General features: G+C 45.3%; 1 protein-coding gene across 2 annotated transcripts in view; it reads right to left on the bottom strand.

Moving 5' to 3' along the window:
- Positions 1-1,151: 1,151 nt before the first annotated feature.
- The window catches only part of PGAP2 (post-GPI attachment to proteins 2), a 241,616-nt gene continuing 223,395 nt past the window's right edge, over positions 1,152-19,372 (bottom strand). The window contains exon 6 of one of the 2 annotated variants that reach the window (XM_069640345.1): positions 1,152-2,176. In XM_069640345.1, coding sequence (XP_069496446.1) covers positions 2,046-2,176 — 131 coding nt within the window. In that variant the 3' untranslated portion in view covers positions 1,152-2,045. The remainder of the gene's footprint in view (positions 2,177-19,372) is intronic. The other variant, XM_069640346.1, reaches the window with a different exon arrangement.

Here is a 19,372-nt window from a genome sequence, read left to right as displayed (position 1 = left end):
TGTTGAGAATGAAATATTATTAAGTTCCCCCCCAGGTCTGGAATTACATTTTATCTTTGGAATCGTGATGAAGTTGGCCATGGAATGTGCCATTGAAGGAGGGCCCAACCTTAATAAAATGTAGGAGAATGTAAAGGTTCGATTCTGAGCACTAGAGGTCGAATGTGGGTTCCATCTCCCATACCAAGGGCTGTGGAATGTAAGAGCGGGATTCGGAATTTGTGGATCTTATTCACTAGTTTGCACAAGCAACTAGGCCCTCATCTGAATGATTTGAAGTTAACTTGGCAACTGGATGACAGCCTGTGACACATGCGGGGGATTACGCTGGCTGACCGGGTCTATGTGCGCTTGAGCCAAGGAAGACTCAATAGTACTTTTTTTAGCCTCGCTTTGCACATTTTTCAGATAAAAGGTAAGCGTTGCAGCCGCACAACTAGGATAAACCCATGTTAACAAATGTTTGCCGATGCTTGTCAAACAACGTGCATCAAGTCATGAACTACCTGAGAACTTGCCAAGCTGGTATTAGATAACCAAGAACCTGACAAAGGGTGAGGTGGGGGTTGTACTCTCCATTCCATGGAATCTGAACTGGAAAACAACCTAACTAGAAGCTCATTTAACCTTGAAAGTAGTGAGTATAATGTCTTGATGTTCCTGCACTGGTACCACAGAATTCAGAACTGCACCTGCAGTGAATCAGCCATCTAAGCACCGAAGGGATAGCCTTGCAATTGTGTCTGGTTTGGGTACACCCTATGAGGCTGGTACCAGGCCCTGCTGGCCTATAGCACGGCGCCAGGTATACATTCCTGTGGATCCCTGTGATCAGTTGTGATTGCTTCATGAGCAAGCTACGGTCAGACAGCACAACCATTGAGAGGTGACTGGATTCTGTGACCAAGATACCAGCCAATTGATGGTCGGCCACATAGGAAGACCGGATGCTAAGTCTGCCATCCTTCCAACCAGAGCATAAGGCTTCTGAAAAACCAATGTGCTTAAAAACGTCCTACGTACCAACATGGTCCAGTAACCAAACCATGGTTCAGGTGCTTGTGCTAACCAACAAAGCGGCAGAAAAAAAGGACACAGAGGTGTAGCGTGCAGGTGACAAAGCAGGGCCAGGGAAGACAAGGAGCAGAAATAAGGTTGCACAAGGTTTTCAAAAACGGAGACTGGTACACCTGCATTCCAGCAGGTATGTCACTTTCATGGGATGGTTAAGAGCGTCATTGACGGTAGTGTACGAATGAAACAGAGTGAATTCTCATGTAATTGAGAGCAGTCATCACAGTAAAACTTCTCTCAACATACAACTCTATCTAAGGCTGTCATGTTAAAAGCTGGGTAGCACGAGCACATTTTCTCTTTAAGATGAAAACCAAGCATTTTAGGTTTTTCGTGGCCACAAAAACCTTAAACTAGCTGTTACATGCACAACACACATTGAATTGAATCATCATTTTCTCCCACTTAAAAATAAAAATACAATAAATAAAATCCGATCAACTGCCAAGGCAACAACGATTTCACCAAAAAAGTCAGAAATGTGAAAATACATGATTGACACATGCAAGATGATACTGTCACAATTAGGTCCCGTGTAGTCTTTGATAGCCAGTGCATGGGAAGAAGGTTGCAATTTTTGAACAATGTATATAAAAAATAAACTATGTAGTACATTTATCCTCAGTGATCCATCCTCGGGTTTGTGCAGGTTGAGGTAAATGCAGCAAGCGCGGCCTGCGCGTTCTGAGGTCCAGTACTAATCGACTACTGTCCTGCGTTAAAGGTTTTAAACATATAAGATGATGCCAGAGACGCTCTGACGACACATTTGTCTTTCCTTGGTGCTGCACCATTCTGTTGGCACCCATTTATCGTACCAGTCCCATAAGCCCCACTTCGCGGTGCTCACAGCTGGAAGACGTTCATACCCTGCAGCAGGTTCCATCCTCCTTCTCTCTCAGCAGCCACTGCAAGACTCTTTGACACAGGGCAGTATAATAGATTGCACGTACCACATTGCACAATCTCATTCAGAAGCGTTTATCATCCAGCGGGGAGCCAACAACCAGCTCTTTGTTACCAAAATCCCACCATGCTGTCATGTGGAACGCCATGTTGGACAGCACCACAAGGTACTCCAGAAAAGCAAAGAGGGTGTAAACTGGAGAGGGAAAAATAAAAAAAGGTATTTGTGAGAAGCAGAAATCCCTTTCACACCCAGAGTCAAAGCAATCAACTAGTATTACACTATCCCAAAACGTTTCCCACTTACATAGTCTCCCATGGTTTTAACTTATATCTCAACATGTCATCTCCAACATCCCTCAGCACTGGCTAGAAGGACTGTTTTTTTGTAAAAAATAAAAATTTCAAATATATATATATAAGCACCAATATAGGCCAGAAGGCATTGAGGCGCTGAACAAAAACAAAACGGACAATAACACACTGAAATACCAAATTCAGAAGATACAGAAAAACATGAATGCATTAATTGAGCGAGGTTCATTTTGTTCTTTTAGGGTGTATAGGTTGTGTAGGTTTGTATTATGCATCTAGGCTTTCAAGGCTCAAAATAACATACTCACATCTTGGTCTGGTTTTGATTATTGGTTTAATACACAGATTCTTACAAAAGGTTAGTTCCTTTAACAATATTAGGGTGTACAGTGGTTAGTGCTCTAGTATTCCACGTCTGTTTTTCGGATACTCTTCTCTCTGGCTGTAGATCCTTATTGTAGTCTTAACCTTTAAGCCTTTACATTGGTATTGTTGTCTATTATTCGAATATCCTCTCTCCTTAACCTTATGGAATCCCTTAAAGCATATGACCATAGGTCCAAATATCCAAATGTCAATGAAATAGAAATACTATAAGAGAGGATATTCGGATAATAGACAAAGATACAAATATAAAGGCTTGGTATCTGTCTATTATTCGAATATCCTTTCATGTACGATGTTTGATTATTTCAATCCTGTCCATCATATGGTTTATAGGATTCCATAAGGTTAATTTGCCATTGTGTACATTTTATCTGTAATTGTTAAAAAAAAGGAACTAACCTTGTGTAAGAATCTGTGTTTGGGATATTACTGTGAGGCAACAGTAAGGCATGTGATGATAACGCAGTCAGCTATTGTATTGAAGCTAGGACAAACTTGAGCATCATGCAGGACCAGTGTATGTGCATGAAACCAACATGCAGGAATGCACTAAATATGTTACACTTCTAACTGTGGTGCTTAAATACAACGATTTGTGCCTTGAGTACGGGCGAAACAATTGCATTTGCCTCCAAATGGAGAAGTTGGCACTACTTTAAATAAAAAATGGGTCTGGTATTAAACCAATAATCAAAACAAGCCCAATATTTGAGTACATTATTTTGATCCTTGGGAGCATAGGCGCACAATACAAAACTAGCAAATCTATACACCCTAATTGATACTAACCGACTGACTAGTGAATATCAGTCAATGCTAGGTTTATGCTGCGAGGCAACATTATTGACGGACCTACAATCTTAGACATGGGGCTGGCGCACAGAAACATATTCACTTTTCTTTACCCACTCATTTAGTTCCTTGTGACACACTGTGATCATGTCCCTTGCCTGTCCGTGTGGGTGTGGACGATTCGGAGAAAAGGACCTCAGTACCCGTATGGGTTGTGGAAGCTTTATGGAGGTGGATACCCTGGTCTGCCACACACCACAGGAATTGGCGTGCAGGGAATTGTCACATTAGCTCTGCAAGCTCTATATTAGGGACCCTAGGAAATATGCCCTCCAATCCCATAGGTTTCTTTCACATGGGCTAGCAGCATTATTTTCATCCTGTAGATTGTGGAAGTCCCGACACAAAAATGGCCCCAAAGATGTTCACCACATATTTCAGACGGTCAATGAAACGCAGAGCCCTGCCGGGTCTACTCCCCATTCCTGACGTGGACTCGGCTGTGCGCATGTCAAGAATCCAGAAGGAGAAATTACTTGCCACTAAAATTCTTTCTATGGATTCTTCTCCAGCAGATTCCTCATCTGATATAGATCCCTTCCAGCGTCAGCTTCTCGGAAACTGACAAGGGATGCAGTAAGACTCGACATTGACCCCTCTTGATTCGGCCGTGCCACTCCTTGACTCCGGACGGGATGTCAGCAGTACATACTTTGCATCACTACGCCTCCGTACATCAATCCCACATCTTTTATCCTCTGAGCTCAGCAGCCGCAGAGGAAGAATCCAGAGGCATTCGGCTTAATGAAAGCCAAAAAAAGCATTACCATTTATTTTTTGTGAGGAACATCCACTGTGCTGTGTGCAACAGGCTGACAGTCCACAACCAGAGAAGCACAGAAACCTGCTTAACAGCCAATCGTCACAACCGCAAGTTGTAGTCTCACCAGTGGGTAGAAACAATAAACGGCAACAGAAAACTTTCATAGAGGGGTAGGATGTGAGGGCGATTATGAATTTGCAGGATAAGAATGCATAGAAAGAACATTACTGGTAAGTCATTTCTCCTTTAATGGATTGTATTCACGCAGAGCTTTCTCATTTTATGGAGTCCCATGGCAGTGAAGCTTAAGGTGGTGAGATGAAAGTCTCAAACGAGAAAGCCCAGAAACACTGCTCTTCCAAATCGGGCGTTAGCACCAGAAAGTAGTGTTTTGTGGACGTGTGGTGCGATGACCAAGTCGCTACCCGTCAGATGGCTTTCACTGGTACACCCCTTTGTAGTGCCGTGGGCGTAGCTAAACCCCTGGAGGAATGTGCCCTAATTGCAGAAGGAAATTCCTTACCTGATTTTTGGTAGCATTCTGCGATGCAGAGAGTGATCCAAAAGGAAATCATCTCCTTAGACACTGCCAGACCCTTCCTGAACTGAAGAAGGCTACGAACTGATGGTTGTCACATTGAAAGTCTGCCGTCAAATCCACATTGTAGCTGAGTGCCCTTTTTGGTCTAGCCTGTTCAGCATTTCCGCATTCTTAGAAGGGTGAGGTGGAGGATAGAAAACCGGCAATTCAATGCTTTGAGAGACGTGAAACTCTGATACCACCCTTAGAAAGAATTTGGATCAGACTTTAAGTGATGCCTTTTCTTTAAGGAAATGCAGGAATGCTGTTTTACAAGAGAGCCTGGAGCTCGCTTACAAGCACTGCTGATGGGAATGTCACCAGAAAAGCTCTCTTAAGGGTGAGCAACCTAACCGAACAAGAGTGCAACGGCTCTAAGCGAGCCACCATCAAAAAGTTGAGCAACAGATTGAGGTCCCAATATGGAGCCACAAATGGTGAAGGCAGAACCCCATTTACAAGGCCTTATAGGAATTGGGTCATTACAGGGATGGTGAAGGACCCCTGATCCGGAGACCTCTTGAACGTAGACAAAGCCACCATGTACCCTTGGCACGTGCCTATCTGAAGGCACGAAGAGGATAGCGATAGAAGAAGTTCCATCACAATGGTGGTGGGGCAAGAGATGGGGGTCTAACTCGCATTCCCATCTTCATGCATATAGGAATCTAGTCAAAGGTCTGCTTGCATCCCATAACACTCACATACTTCTTTCGAGAGGTCCCAGTCATGATAGTTCATCTTCTCAATAGCCACACATGTAGGTTAAAGAACTCCGGGTTCGGGTGAAGCGCCAACCTTTTGACTGGGATAGAAGGCCGGCCTCGATGGAAGCATGTGAGGTGGGCAGATGGCCATCTCCAGGAGTTCCGAGCACCATGTTCTTCTCGCCCAGATCATGGTGGCTTTGATTTTTACAAAAGGTAGCAGGCGCCCCGCTCTAGGAAGAACATGGCATGATAACCTGGTCTGTGTTTTTTTCCCAATTTGAATGTCCGCAGCCATCGCTTTTCGCTCACTGTACCTTTCACAGATGGGAAATATCCATTTGCATATCAGTCTTTGTCCCGCCCACATGGGCAGTAAAGCACCGAAATGCTACGGCAATTCTCTTCTGGACAAGAGTACCTACAGCAACCCCATACACGTGTTTCAGCCTCGTTGGGCATCATCAGTGTGGTGGAGCTGTGCCTCTCTGAGCACAGTGAACAGGGAGTCCACGGCTGCTATCCCCCAGGTTACTTCGGGTGACCAACCCCAAGTTCCTTGCAAAGTTTTTACAAAAGGTAGCAGGCGTCCCTCTCTAGAAAGAACATGGCATGATAACCTGTTCTGTGGTTTTTTTCCCCACTTTGAGATTCCGCAGCCATCACTTTTTGCTCAATGTACCTTTCACAGATGGGAAATATCCATTTGCATATCGGTCTTTGCCCCGCTCACATGGGCAGTCCATAACCGAAATGCTATGGCATTTCTCTTCTGAAGAAGAGTACCTACAGCAACCACATACATCTCTTTCTGGAGAGGGGTGCCTACTACTTTTTGTGAATCATGGTGGCTACTTACCCTCCTGAGAACTCACGGGATGACGGGTGTCAGCGGAAATGCATAAAGAAGGCTAAAAACCCACTCCTCCAGAAAAGCGTTGCCTAGTGTGCCTCTCGTGCAAAAATGCCCAGACTTCCTGCTGTCCATCATGGCAAACGGGTGGTGTCCCACAGTTCAAAGATTTCCTCCAGGATCTTTGGGCACAATTCTCACTTGTGGGAGAGCGAGATCTGCCTGCTTAGAGCGTCTGCCAAGCTTCTCTCCACTCCTGCTAGATGGGCTGCAGAAGCAGAAAGCTTGTTCCCCAGCAACTAGAGCCACGCTTGCCATGCCTCTCTAAGGAACTCCTGGAGGTAACAGTAAAGACAGACACAAGTGATCACAGTTCAAGGGTGTTTATTAAACTGTAAATGCAGGGTGGAAAAACGCCTAACCTAAACCTACATCTAAGATGGGAGCAAGCGCCGACCATACAATACAAAATAAGGTAGTCCTTGTGGCGTTGTATCAAGATAAAAGGGCCAATACTAAAAGAAACGATTGCCAAATCCTTACAACAAATAAAGAGTGTGGAATAGGGTTTCTAATAAAGAAAGAAGTGTTCACAAATAATAAGTTAGGATGTGATTGGCAGGAGTCTCCCTACCAACATTTTGAGCACGGGACACAGTGGATCACTTGAGCACAGCACATGCTCGAGCTTTCCCAGCACAAGCCATCAGTTCCGTTTCAGGTTCTTCGATGGTTAAGACTTTTAAAAAAAATAAAAAAGTCTCTTGCATTTGAGGCCTGATGTATTCAACAAACACAAAGTTTGGTTCCACGTATATTTTGGGTGATGGCTTCACCCCTGGACTCCCCTTTTCCGGGCGTAGACCCTTCACAAAATCGTATTCAACAAATCGACTAAAAAGTTCCTTTTTCAATGAACTTTGAGCGATAACTTTCCACCTCGGATCTCCATCTTTCGGGCTCAGACCCCTTTCTGACCTTAGCCTTCCTCCTTCGGGTTCAGTGTGGCTTTTCTTTCACAAATCTTAATGTCTTTTTAAACAGTTTTTTGAGCTTCGCCCCTTTTTTCAGCTTCCCTCTGCCAGGGTTATGCTCGACAACTTTTGCAACACACGGTTCATACGCTCATTTCACCAAGCAGGACTAATTTCCCTTAGCTTTGCAATCATCTGTCGGTCAAAGCCTTTCAGCGGTACAGAGTATTTCACAACACCCCTCTATTACCATTTTGACCTCTTCTCACCTCTTCCCAGGGGCTTCTGGTTATGGTAGTTTCAACCATCGGTTAATCGGCCAGAGTTTCCTGCCTGAGCACCCATGTGGTGCTGGACTCCTCTGTTGCTGGTTTTCCCTCTCTTTCATCAATAGTATTTTTAAGCTTCTGAAAAGTGCAAATTAGTCGTTGGCTATTTATCGTTCAACACAGTTCAGTTTCTTATCGACACTCCCCTTGACTCACCGGCTGTGATGAACCGCTTGGTTTTCTTTCTCTTTGGAGTCAAGGTTGGTACCACAGAGACACGCGTCTCTCCCGGCTTGGTAATCGATCGCTCTGCACTGTCTTTCTTCTCCTCTTGAACTGCCGTGCTGAGTTAACTCTGACATTGTGCAGTCTGCCTAGCTCGTCTTGTGCTCCACCTTTTATCTCTGTGGGGAAGGGAAAGGGCCGCCAGGTGTGTGTGTGATTACCTGACTGTCTGACTCTTGTATTGGGACATGTCAGGTAAACGGCTCTGTTGTTAGTCCGTTGTCTTCTGTGTTGTTGGAAAGTGTTTGTGTCGGGAAAGGAGGGGGCAGTGTTTTGGAATATCCTACGTGATAGGATGGGGAAAAGGTGTTGAAAGAAGGGCATCAGGTAATATTATCCCTACCAAAAATATAACTGTATATATTTTCGTCAGGAATGCCATAGGCGATATTTTTGGGGGGGATAATTTGTGGGAGCAGGGATTGCGGGGGTGTCCCCCGCTCATATAAAAATAATGCCTCAATATCGCCGCAAAAATATGGTGATATTTTTGTATCGCAATATTTTTCCGGGGATATTAACACATGGAACCGAAAGAAGGGGTATACCGCGTCTCACCCATCAGTGTCCCACTCCCTGAGGACCCTCCCATCCAGGTGATCCTCCCTCACTGGTCCACCCCCAGGAACTGGATCCGATAGCGATGGCCATGTCCGAGTCACCTGGATGACAGACCCCCCACGGACTAGCTAGGGAGACACTGTCAGGTTTCTCACATACCATTTCTACATGCGATGCAGCCACATTTGTTTCACAGGTGAACCGAGAAAGGAATTCTACATTTCCCTGGTCTTTTCCTTTTCGGTGTTCCACAGTGAAACAATAGGGTTGTATGTCTAGAAACCATTGCATGACCCTAGGGTTGGAGTCTTTGCTTTGGCCAATGCAAAATAGGGGTATGGATAGAAAGGTGGCTGCTCCAGGTTTATCAATTAGGTTGTCTATGCGTGGCATGGGATAGGCATCGAAGTCCGATATGGCATTAACTTGACAGAAGTCAATACAGAATTTCCAGGGAAGGTCAGGTTTAGTGACCAGCACGATAGGAGAGGACCATGGACTTGAGGATGGCTCAATAATGTTGGCTTTCAACATTTTGGTGACTTCCTCAATCACTATCTGCTTACGAGCTTCTGGTAGTCGATATAGTTTTAAGTGTACCACTTTACCTTTAGGTGTTTTAATATAGTGTTATGTACCTTTTACTCTTCCTGGTTTTTCCGATAATACATCGGGAAATGAAATTACTACATCCTTTAAGTCTTGTTGGTGTTCAGTAGATAACTCCGAAGGAATTAAATCAATGTTATCTATGTCTACAGGAACCAGACAGGCTAGTACTTTGGCATGGGTGGCTGACGGGTTCTCTTTCCACTCTTTCAAGAGATTTACGTGATATAATTGGATTTTCTGTTTTGTATCCAGTTGTGCTACTCTAGAAGTACAGGTTCCCATTCTTTCTACTACTTCATAAAGCCTGTGCCACTTGGAGACCAGCTTGTTCACTGAGGTTGGAAAGAGGACCAGTACTTTCTGTCCTATGGCGAACGATTTTAAATTCACTTTCTTGTCATAAGTGGCCCTTTTGTTGGCTCTGAGCTTTTTCCATATGAGTACAAACTAATTCTCAGACCAACTTGATATGTTCTCGCATTCGGGGGGCGGTTTGCGAGATGGGAATAGAGGCTTCCTCTCGATTCTTCCCATGTTTCCCAGAGCATGTCCAGGACATCTCACGGCTCTCTTCCATAGAGCAATTCAAAGGGAGAGAAACCTGTGGAAGCTTCAGGTATTTTCCTCATTGCAAATTGTGCCCATGGGATCATTCGCTCTCAGTCTTTACCATCCCTGGTCTACCAGTATTCGGAGAATTCGTTTTAGAGTTTTACTGAATCTTTCGACCAAGCCATCGGTTTGGGGATGGTACACAGAAGTTTGCAAAGTGGTAATGTGGAGTAGCTCTTTGACTTCGGCCATAAGCTTACTCATAAAATTTGAGCCCTAGTCTGTTAGTATTTCCTTGGGAAAACAAACCCTGTCTATTTATCGTTCAGCACAGTTCAGTTTCTTATTGATACACCTGTTACGCTCACCTGATCTCTGCGGGGACGTTGGTGCACGGTTGAAGCCCTCCCTGGAACTGGCTCCCCTGGGTCAGGCTTCTTTCCCTGCTCCTGCGTTGTGGACTGCGCTGGTTGTTGATACTGCCCCTGGGAGAATACGAGAGGCTGTGAGAATGCTGTGATATGGCTGTGGTTTCCCTTGAACCCTTCTTCCCAGAATGTGGTAAGCATGCGCCTACCCATATAGTCTCACCTGTTTATTTATGAGGCTGAGCTCTCCGTCCTGCTTCTCAAGTGCAGGAGCGCCTTAGATAGACCTAGTTTCTTCAATGGTCCGTGTGCGTGGCAGCCCAGACCGGCTGTGGCTAAACCACTTCAAAGGTAAGTGTTCTTCAACAATGATTATTGACCGTATTCTTTGCAATGTCTGTTTTCCGTGATTATTGTCCGTATCCCCTGTAATGTCTTTCCTTCTCCCCAAAAGGTGATGAGAGGCCCAGCGGAGTCGCGGTGCAGGAAGCGAGCCCCAATGGAGGCCTGAGGAGTTTACGATGTCCTAAATAGATGGTAAGTTTGGTTCTGAGGTCAAGCGTGAGGGCCTTAGTGTAATGTCTTTATGTTGTTTCTAACCTTATTTGTCCTTTTCTCCTGCAGGGATGGCCTGGCGAAGTGGAGAACAGCTATCCGAAGATGTGCTGGCGGGTGATGGATGGCTGGATCCGCAAGGATGCTGGCCGAGATGAGCTCCCGAGTAAGGGTTGGAAGCCCAGAACAGGTAAGGATGTGCTCCGACTGCGATGACAGCTGGGATCAGGTAAGATGCGCTTCAGGCGATGGTATTGCTGGAGTCAGGTAAAATGCGCTTCAGGCGTTGGTATTGCTAGAATCAGGTAAGATGCGCTTCAGGCGATGATATTGCTGTAATCAGGTAAGATCGCTTCAGGCGATGGTATTGCTGGAATCAGGTAAGATGCGCTCCAGGCAATGGTATCACTGGAATCAGATAAAAAGCGCTTCATGCGGCGGTGTGTGTTATGCTACCATAAGTAGATTAACGCGAAGCGCTTGCATGAGGGTTGGGGCAGGCTTAAATAGCCTGGTCCCAGCCACGCCCCTTTGCTCTGCCTTGTGGCCCCACCCTGTCACTCCCAGAAGATGCTGCACATGCAGCCCAATGTATTCCTATGGCCACGCCTGACCTGGACGCACGTGGAGGCCCTGCAGGGGAGGAAAGAACACGTGCACCCGAATAAAAGTGTGCAGAGCACACTTTCTCATGAGCCTGGCGCCAAAGGCGCCAGGACTGGGTCCAACTGGACCCTTTATGTGATGGAGCTTGTGGTCCTTGCTCTGTGGCCATCACAACACGCCCCCTCAAGGCCCCTCTCATGGGCGTTCTTCCTCCTAGTCCTGGTTTGGTGGGGTTGCTACAATGGAATTGTCTGATTAGTCATGGGGCCTGGACGAATTCACTAGGCTCCCATGTACGGTCTTGAGGTGCATAACCTTTCCAGTCTATAAGAAATCCATCATCAGAACTACAGCATCATCTGCACTCAGGAAGATATTAGGGTTAGCAAGCCATTCAGCTCATGACGCGTGTCCTCAGATTGAGATTTTCGATCATGCGCCTCTTGTCGTGAAGTTTAACTTTATTGTCAATCTCTAACCATAATTCAACAGCCACCTCAATCAACTTTGAGCTGGCAGCAAGCTCTTTTTAGCTCAAGCGAGGCAGTGTAGCCCTAGCCGCCTAAATGTTTCATTATAAATGTTTTATTATCGATTTCTAGCCACACTTCAACTACCACCTCAATTTACTCTGAAACGGCAGCAAATTATCTCAGCTGAAGTGAGGCAGTTTAGCTTAAACCGCCCTGGCTATAGGCATGATAACTGTATTCATCATGCCTTAATTAGGTTTACAACTCAGTTCATGTTTGCCACTGATCTGACACACCATCATTGGAAGGAACATCTTATGTTTATTGGTGGAGATCCACTGCGGCGCCTTCAGTATGATTGCGCTGCATTAACAGCAGGATAACTGCATCTATCATGCTTCAATTAGGTGTACACCCTTATGCCTCCTTGTCCTCTGCCCAGCACACCAATTACCCAAGGAATGTTCTCTTACGCTCAACGGCGGGGACCTATTTCAGTGCTTTTAGTAACATCGCGCTGAACCAATAAGATTTGCCAACCCCCGCTCGAGACGTATATTGGTAGATGCGTTTTGTCACATGAACGTATACGCAAACCATGAGCCGAATCGAAGTTCAAGTTCGGGTTGTGAACATCACAGAGTACGGCTAAGCACTTAGAGGTGAACGGCTGCGATTCAATATTCTTGAAAATGCTCCGCTCTTGATTATGCTTCTGTATTAAAACAGTTCCCTTTTTCTTGATAGTGCGGAGTGGAGTTCAGCTCTATCAGCTGTAGATTTCGCCATCGAGACATTTACCATCCGAGGCGCGGGCAATTGACTCTGTTACCATTTGAGACGGCGGTTCTGGCTCAAGAAATACAGCATCTTTATTATTATGGAGCACAGTTTAGCACGTGACTTTAAAGGCGACACTGCATAGAGGTAATATCCCATCACCAGACGCTTTGTTTGGATTCAGCGTCACCAAGTGTGGCCCAGCCGTTTAATACGGCCTTCAGACATTTTCCCAACAGTTCTGTAATTACAAATGCCTTTATCCCATTTTCTCGTAGGGTATAATGTGTGCAACATTGCACTCTCGCAAAAGTCAGTAGCGTTTTGGAACTACTTTATTCAAACGCACTAAATCGTCAACACAACAATTTCCGGTTTGCGACACGAGACCTGCCAATTAAGGTAATTCACATTTGCACTTCAGTGTGGTCATGAGATCGATTATTGGTGTCACTGAGCCTGACATTTTTGCCGCTAGTTGAAAATACCATTTATTGGTTTTTCAGACTATTCACTGTCAGGTCGCTCGGACAAGTAGAGACCTCTACGGACCTTGACTAGATTCATACGACGGGCATCTAACGTTCACAACTGATGATTTACATGACGGGAGAGATTCAGACTGTCCTAATCTTAATGCTGTACTCATGACTGGTAAATTGTGGTTATCAACACCCCACCTTACGGATATGGGTACCAGTACACATGCTGTTCATGCATGTTTGAAGACTCGGCCCTACTAACCTTTTCAGAGTGGGCTGCTGCCTGATTTCATAATGTAGTAGACAATTGCTCTCAGATTAGTTAAATGTTCTTCACCAGAGCTAGTTAAATGCTCAGTGGTTCCACCCACATTTCTCGAGCTCACAAGCTGCTATAAACTGTGCCCGCCTGAGAATCGTTATCTCCTATTTTTTAACGAGTGATCTGATTAACACAGACTATAAAGTTTTCAATTTAACAATGAGGCTATTCCAGTTATACGGATAACTTCACCATTGTCCTTTCTATTGCAGGTGGTGCCCTCCACGGCTGATTCATAGATAATTGACGGGTTTCCCGCAATTCTTCTCATCTGTTTGCCACTTAGTGCCAATCTGTATCTGACACAGCATTTGTAGAGTTCACTTGAAGTTCTCTAATGTGTTTTATGTACAGTCTTTCCCTTTTAAACTTGATATCAGTGCATTTAGTGGATCTCAGATAGGCCCTGATGAATTTCCTACTAATCTGTTTACACTAAATTGGAAAGAAACAAGTTGGATGATTTTGATAAAAAAGAATGAGTATGAGTGAAAAATGAAAGTATGTTTGGAGTGTTTGATGTATCTGATTGCTTGAATTTGCACAGCACATGACACTTTTTTCTATAAACGGTTATAGGACTGGAAAATAACAAGCCCATAATTCAGTAAACTGTCTGGTACACTGCTGGACTGTATAAATGACTATTTATTAATTTGTGTATTTTGATTGTATTTTAAGATTGTTTTGATATTAATAAAACATTTTTATTTTTTGAGACTTTTGTCTTAAGAGTGGTTGAGGCACTTGGCCTTATTCACCATTGCTTTGGGTTGGTTTTCACCTCTATGCAATAGAGTGGCTCACCCCTTAGCGCTTATTTGTTTGTTGCTGAAGGCTCTTTAGCCTATTTGAGGGATCGCTAGACGTGGGCTCAATTTCCCTCGTACCTCTCTTTGTTTGGTTGATACAGGAGGAACCATTTCACATGAGAACTACCGTGTCAAATGCTAAGAATAAGGAACTGAGTTACACAGAATGTCCAAGCAACAAAACAAACAAAACCCATTCCTATAGTGTCACATGGATTACTTGCAAATTCCCCATCACAACAGAAGTTTAAACATAGCAGACTACTTCCTATGCTTACCAAGACCTTTACCAACTCCGGATTCACATGCTAGGAAATCAGAAGGACCCAGACTAACACAAGCAATGACAACAGGGCCCCCGCTGTGAGGGGAAGGAGACACCACACCTTGCCACGGCCCTTGTCAAATCCAAGATGGCAGCATGCCTTCAGGTAACCTCAGGCCAGCCCTCTTCCTAATCACATGACCACTTACCAGTATCCCACTTACTTAACAGTACATCCCTCAGTACACCAGTGTTTTCGATAGCATTTAACACTACCGAGGAAGTAGAGGCGCTGCTATATAAAACTGCCAGTTTAGTCTGGAAGAGAGAGGAGTTAGAGTAGGAGCTTAGCAGAGAATGGTGAGGGAATAGTGTGAGAGAGAGAGAGAGAGAGAGAGAGAGTGAGAGAGAGAGACAGAGAGAGAGAGAGAGAAAGAGAAAGAAAGAAAGAAAGAAAGAGAGAGAGAGAGAACCGACAGGAGAGCAGCAAGAAAAAGCTGTAGGTTAGGTAGATTGGAGGAAGTGCGAGGTGTCAAAGGGAGGAGAGTTTTGGGGGAGTGGAAGAAGCAGAGCCATCAGAGGGGGAGAGAGTTATGAAGAGGTTGGAAGAAAGATTCCATCTGAGTACTAACCACCCAGGAAGAGAAGTAGATTGAGACTCTTATTAACAGAGGAGGGGTGGAACGAGCTAGAATGAGAGCTGCAACTAGTATATCTGAGAATATTTGAGAAGAACATCTACCCCTTCTAGATAGAAACAGCAGGGAGATTAAAGTGGATCAGGTCAGTCCAGGCCAGAAACTAGAGAAAGGAGAAGGAGGTATGAAACTGTGTAATCACTCTGGGGCCAGGGAGTTTATGCTGGGGGCTGGCTGAAATGTGTCTCGCTGACCAGGACCTTATAGCAGGGAAGTTGTCAACTGATCAACTATCAAGAGCACATCTGGTCCCAAACTATGAGCCTGAGAGAGTGAGTTAGGCCTGGAAACGCTTGCTCCGTGTCATGGCCTACAGGAGGAGAATTCCCACCTTGAATAAGCCTGGAGTGTGCCTGCTGCCGAAAGCCTCTCATCATATTGAAACAAAAGACCACAGTTATCAATTGGACATTCACGCAGTGGTGAACAGACTGTTGTCAGAACTGTTTCGAGAGACTGTATGGTTTAAGACACATGTATTCCGTTACCATTTCTTTACTATTGTGGTGCTCAAAGTAAACCCCCCTTACTTTATTGAAACCTAGTTGTATCTCAGCCTCTTTGTGCCTCCCATCCAGCTACCCTGTCACAAGGTGAATATCAAGAAAGAGGGGAGGACCCGAAGATGTTGGAGGAGATGCCGATCAAGAAGGAGGGGAGAGAACAGAAGAGGATGGCGGTGAACATCCAGCAGGAAAGTGAAGAGGATGTTGGAAGACGTGAACATCAAGGAGGGGAGACAGAAGAAGATGTTGGAAGAGTTGAAGATGTGGACGAAAAAGGACATCAAAAGAAAACTCTGAAAAAATGACAATTGGGACGTCTCTTAGAAGTGCAGGGACAACAAAAGCCAGACAGAAAGATAATATGAGCCTATCCGAAGTCTGGAAGAACTGGGAAGAGAAACAAGTAAGCAGCGGAAGCTTGAAGGATATTGGGAAGGCCTAGAGGCCAGCCAACAGGCACAAATAAGCATCAGCTCAGCAAGGAGGGAACTTAGACATGGGTAGAAGGTTCAGAACCCTGAGAAAGGTGGGTGAGCAAGAGCCACACTCAGCACCTGGATGCGCTCCTGAACTACCTCATCTCAGTAGAACTCTGTACTTTCAAAAAGCCTTGAGCTCCAGCAAGAATCAAGTGCCCCTAAAATACCCCAGCAAGCTGCCAACCAGTGGCCTACTGGTAGAGGCCACTGACCCGCGCAGACATCTCATCAGAGGAGCTTGGTGTCAACAGGTGTGATCCAAGCAAAGCTATTTATATCAGAGACCTAACCGTGTAGAAAACGGGAAAGAAATGATTTGTGAACTCATCTCACATTTGGATAGATACGCCACAAAACAATTGGTGAACGGAAAAGTCCCAAGAGCAGCCGAAGAACGGTTTTATGGACAGTCCCAGGAAGAATTACAAGAACTTGACTAGTCAGCACTGGCGTAACTGGGGCCGCTGCACCTCCTGCGGTGCAGAGGGCCCGTCCATGTCATGGGAGGGGCCCTTCAGACTAAAAAAAATATTTTTTCCCAAAAACAGAAAAAAGAAAGTTTATTTTTGAAGTCACTCTGCCTTCATAAGAATTTTTTTACAGAAATAATTTCCTTATGAAGGCAGAGTGACAGAGTGACTAAAAAAAAGATTCTATTTATTTATAAAGTCCGAGGGCTCCCCACCTCATGACGTGGAAGCCTAAAGGCTAGTGGCCTCCAAGGCATGGGGCGGGAGCCCTATGACTTCAAAAAGAAAAAGGGCCTCAATACGAAGGCCGCCGAAATCACACCACCATTTCCGACACCTAGCTTCCCGGTGCTACCGGGACATTACAAGTCCCGGCGGACCGGGAAGCTAGGTGCCGGAAAATGTTAGTCCCCGTGGGTTCACGGAAGCACCGGCACCGTCACTAACTGTGCCGGTGCTACTGTGATGAGTCTGCCTACTGGGGCCGCTGTGCCTGCCAGGGTCAGACCTGTCGGGCGCATCGGCCCCAGCAGGCAGACTCCGAGCATGGCGGTCCGGAAACTAAGGGTGCCGGTAAACTTACCGGCACCCTAAGTTTCCGGACCGCCACACTCATAATGAGGTCCATAGTTTCTGTTTGAAGTCACTCTGCCGGTTTGGTCCTTTAATGGAAATCATTTCTTTATGAAGTCTGAGTGACTTAAAAAAGAAACCATTTATTTGTGAAGCAATGGGACTCCCCTCCACCCCATGACACGGGAACATCCCAATCTTCTCCAGATGATGGGGACAAGCGTTCCTGGCTGCTGCAGGGAGCTGAAGGTCTCGTTCCCTGGACCAACGGATTAAAGGTAAAGAAATGTATTCTCTTTAAATGTGTGCGTGCATGTAACTGTGTGTATATGTATGTATATAATGTAATGTGCATTAATGAGTGAGAGCATGTTGCGGCCTGGATATGCCTGTGTGAGTGTATGGTGATAGTGTGCACACTCAAATGTATGGGTGGCTGCCTGGGTGTGCCTGTATGGTGAAAGGGTGCACACACAAATGTATGTGTGGCTGGGTGTGCGTGTGTGCGTGTGTGTGTGTATGGTGAATGGTGTTTGTGCTTGTGTTCAGGGGCTCAGCAAAACCTACATTTCGGGAGACCAATAACCCTTCAAATGTTGGGAGAGGCGCCAACTTCACGAGCAGTGGGGGGGGCAAACTTATTTGTGTGGGGGCATCTATCTTTTTTACACATTCTAATGAGACTATTCTAGTGCAGCTTCAATGTTACAAGCAGTTAATCCTCTCCTTTAAGTCTGAAGCATGCACTTATGGACAGCTGTGAGAATGAGCGGTCTCCTGTCCCCTCTCGACCCTTCCAATCACTCCCATGGCATGCAAGTACTAAACCCACATCACGTTTTCAACTGCCTAAAAAGGAACAGTGAAATGCTTTACGTTAGTATTTGCTGGGCCTTAATGACGAAACACAGGCGCCGTTTAACATCTGGGTCCTGTTCTGTCCGGCAACGGCTTTGTATGCCAGCCAGGTTGAGTCAACATAGCCCACTATTTCAGGGTTTGGGGGAGAGGACTAAAGCCCAGTCAGATTAATGGTTCTGTGCCACTTCTTGTGTTTAATGCCATGAGTACCTATTGGTAATCTTCATTACTCGTATCCCCATTCTTCCTCATCCCAGTACTTGTGTATGAGGCACTTTGCCTCATACACAAGTACTGGGATGAGGTAGCGGGACATGGAGTTAATGCCTGGCTTAGTTACCTGTAATCTTCATTACTTCTAGCCCCACTCTTCCTCATCCTTGTACTTACCTATGCGGGAAGGTGCCTCATATGTCAGCACTGGGACAAGGAAGAGGGGCGTAGAGGTAATTCTGGGTCGATGTACTGATTTTGGGGGTTGGAGCAGGGGGTTGGAGGGAGAGGAGTTGTGTGGGGGGCAGGGATTGTGGGATAAATCGAAATGGCAATCCATCTCCAGACTAAGCAGGCATGGGATGTGGTATTAGTGGCTGGAGAGGCATTTTGGTGCAGCCAGTCTATTAATTTCTTAGTTTGGCATGACGTTCTTTAACTGAACATCTCTGATAAAGCAGGTCCGCCAAGTGTAATTACCTGGCTCGACTGGCATTTGGTTACTGCCAGTCTAGCCATTTCTTACTGTGGCATTGTATATTGTTTCTGGGCATCTGTGATAAAACAACCATAAGGGTTATTGCTTTGACTGTCATTTTGGTGCAACCATTATAGGTATGTCTAAATGTGACCTGGCATGCTTTACTGGAATGTTATTATGCTTCTAGAGTGGTCTACATTGTACAGCCAGTTGGACATGTTTTCATTGTGCCATGGCATTTTTAATAGCAAAGTATTCAATTAATGAAAGCATTAATGCTCCTATGCACTGTTGGTGCCTTTCAAGTATTGAATTTTTAGACTGGTGTTACCCTACAAAACAAATGCAAACGCTCTGGCTTTTTAGCACATTTTCTCAGAAAGTGTGCTGTATAATGCATTAAATCTATATGCTGCTCCTAGTACAGTGTGCGGCATACCCCTGAAGCAGCACGCTCGTGCATATTGCTCAAGCTTGGTAATGTAGGCAGGCCCAGAGTGTGGCGCGACCCATGATTTGTTACCGAACTGGGAGGGGGGACCTCAGCATGGCTCGCAGGCGGGCCCCCAATATGTTGTGTTACGCCACTGAACTAGTGGGACACAAATTATCCATGAAGGGACTCCTGGAGGAAACCTTTTTTAATAAAATGCCATCACATCTGGACCATATATACTTGCTTTTTAAAGGGGACACTACCAAGGCTGCATAACACCTATTGGGGAAGGGGTGAATTGT

This window comes from Ambystoma mexicanum, chromosome 7q (genome assembly GCF_040938575.1).
Source record: "Ambystoma mexicanum isolate Mex_15411 chromosome 7q, UKY_AmexF1_1, whole genome shotgun sequence".
Taxonomy (NCBI): Eukaryota; Metazoa; Chordata; class Amphibia; order Caudata; family Ambystomatidae; genus Ambystoma; species Ambystoma mexicanum.
The sequence above is the reverse complement of the archived record's forward strand: the minus strand, read 5'-3'. Positions and strand labels throughout refer to the sequence as shown.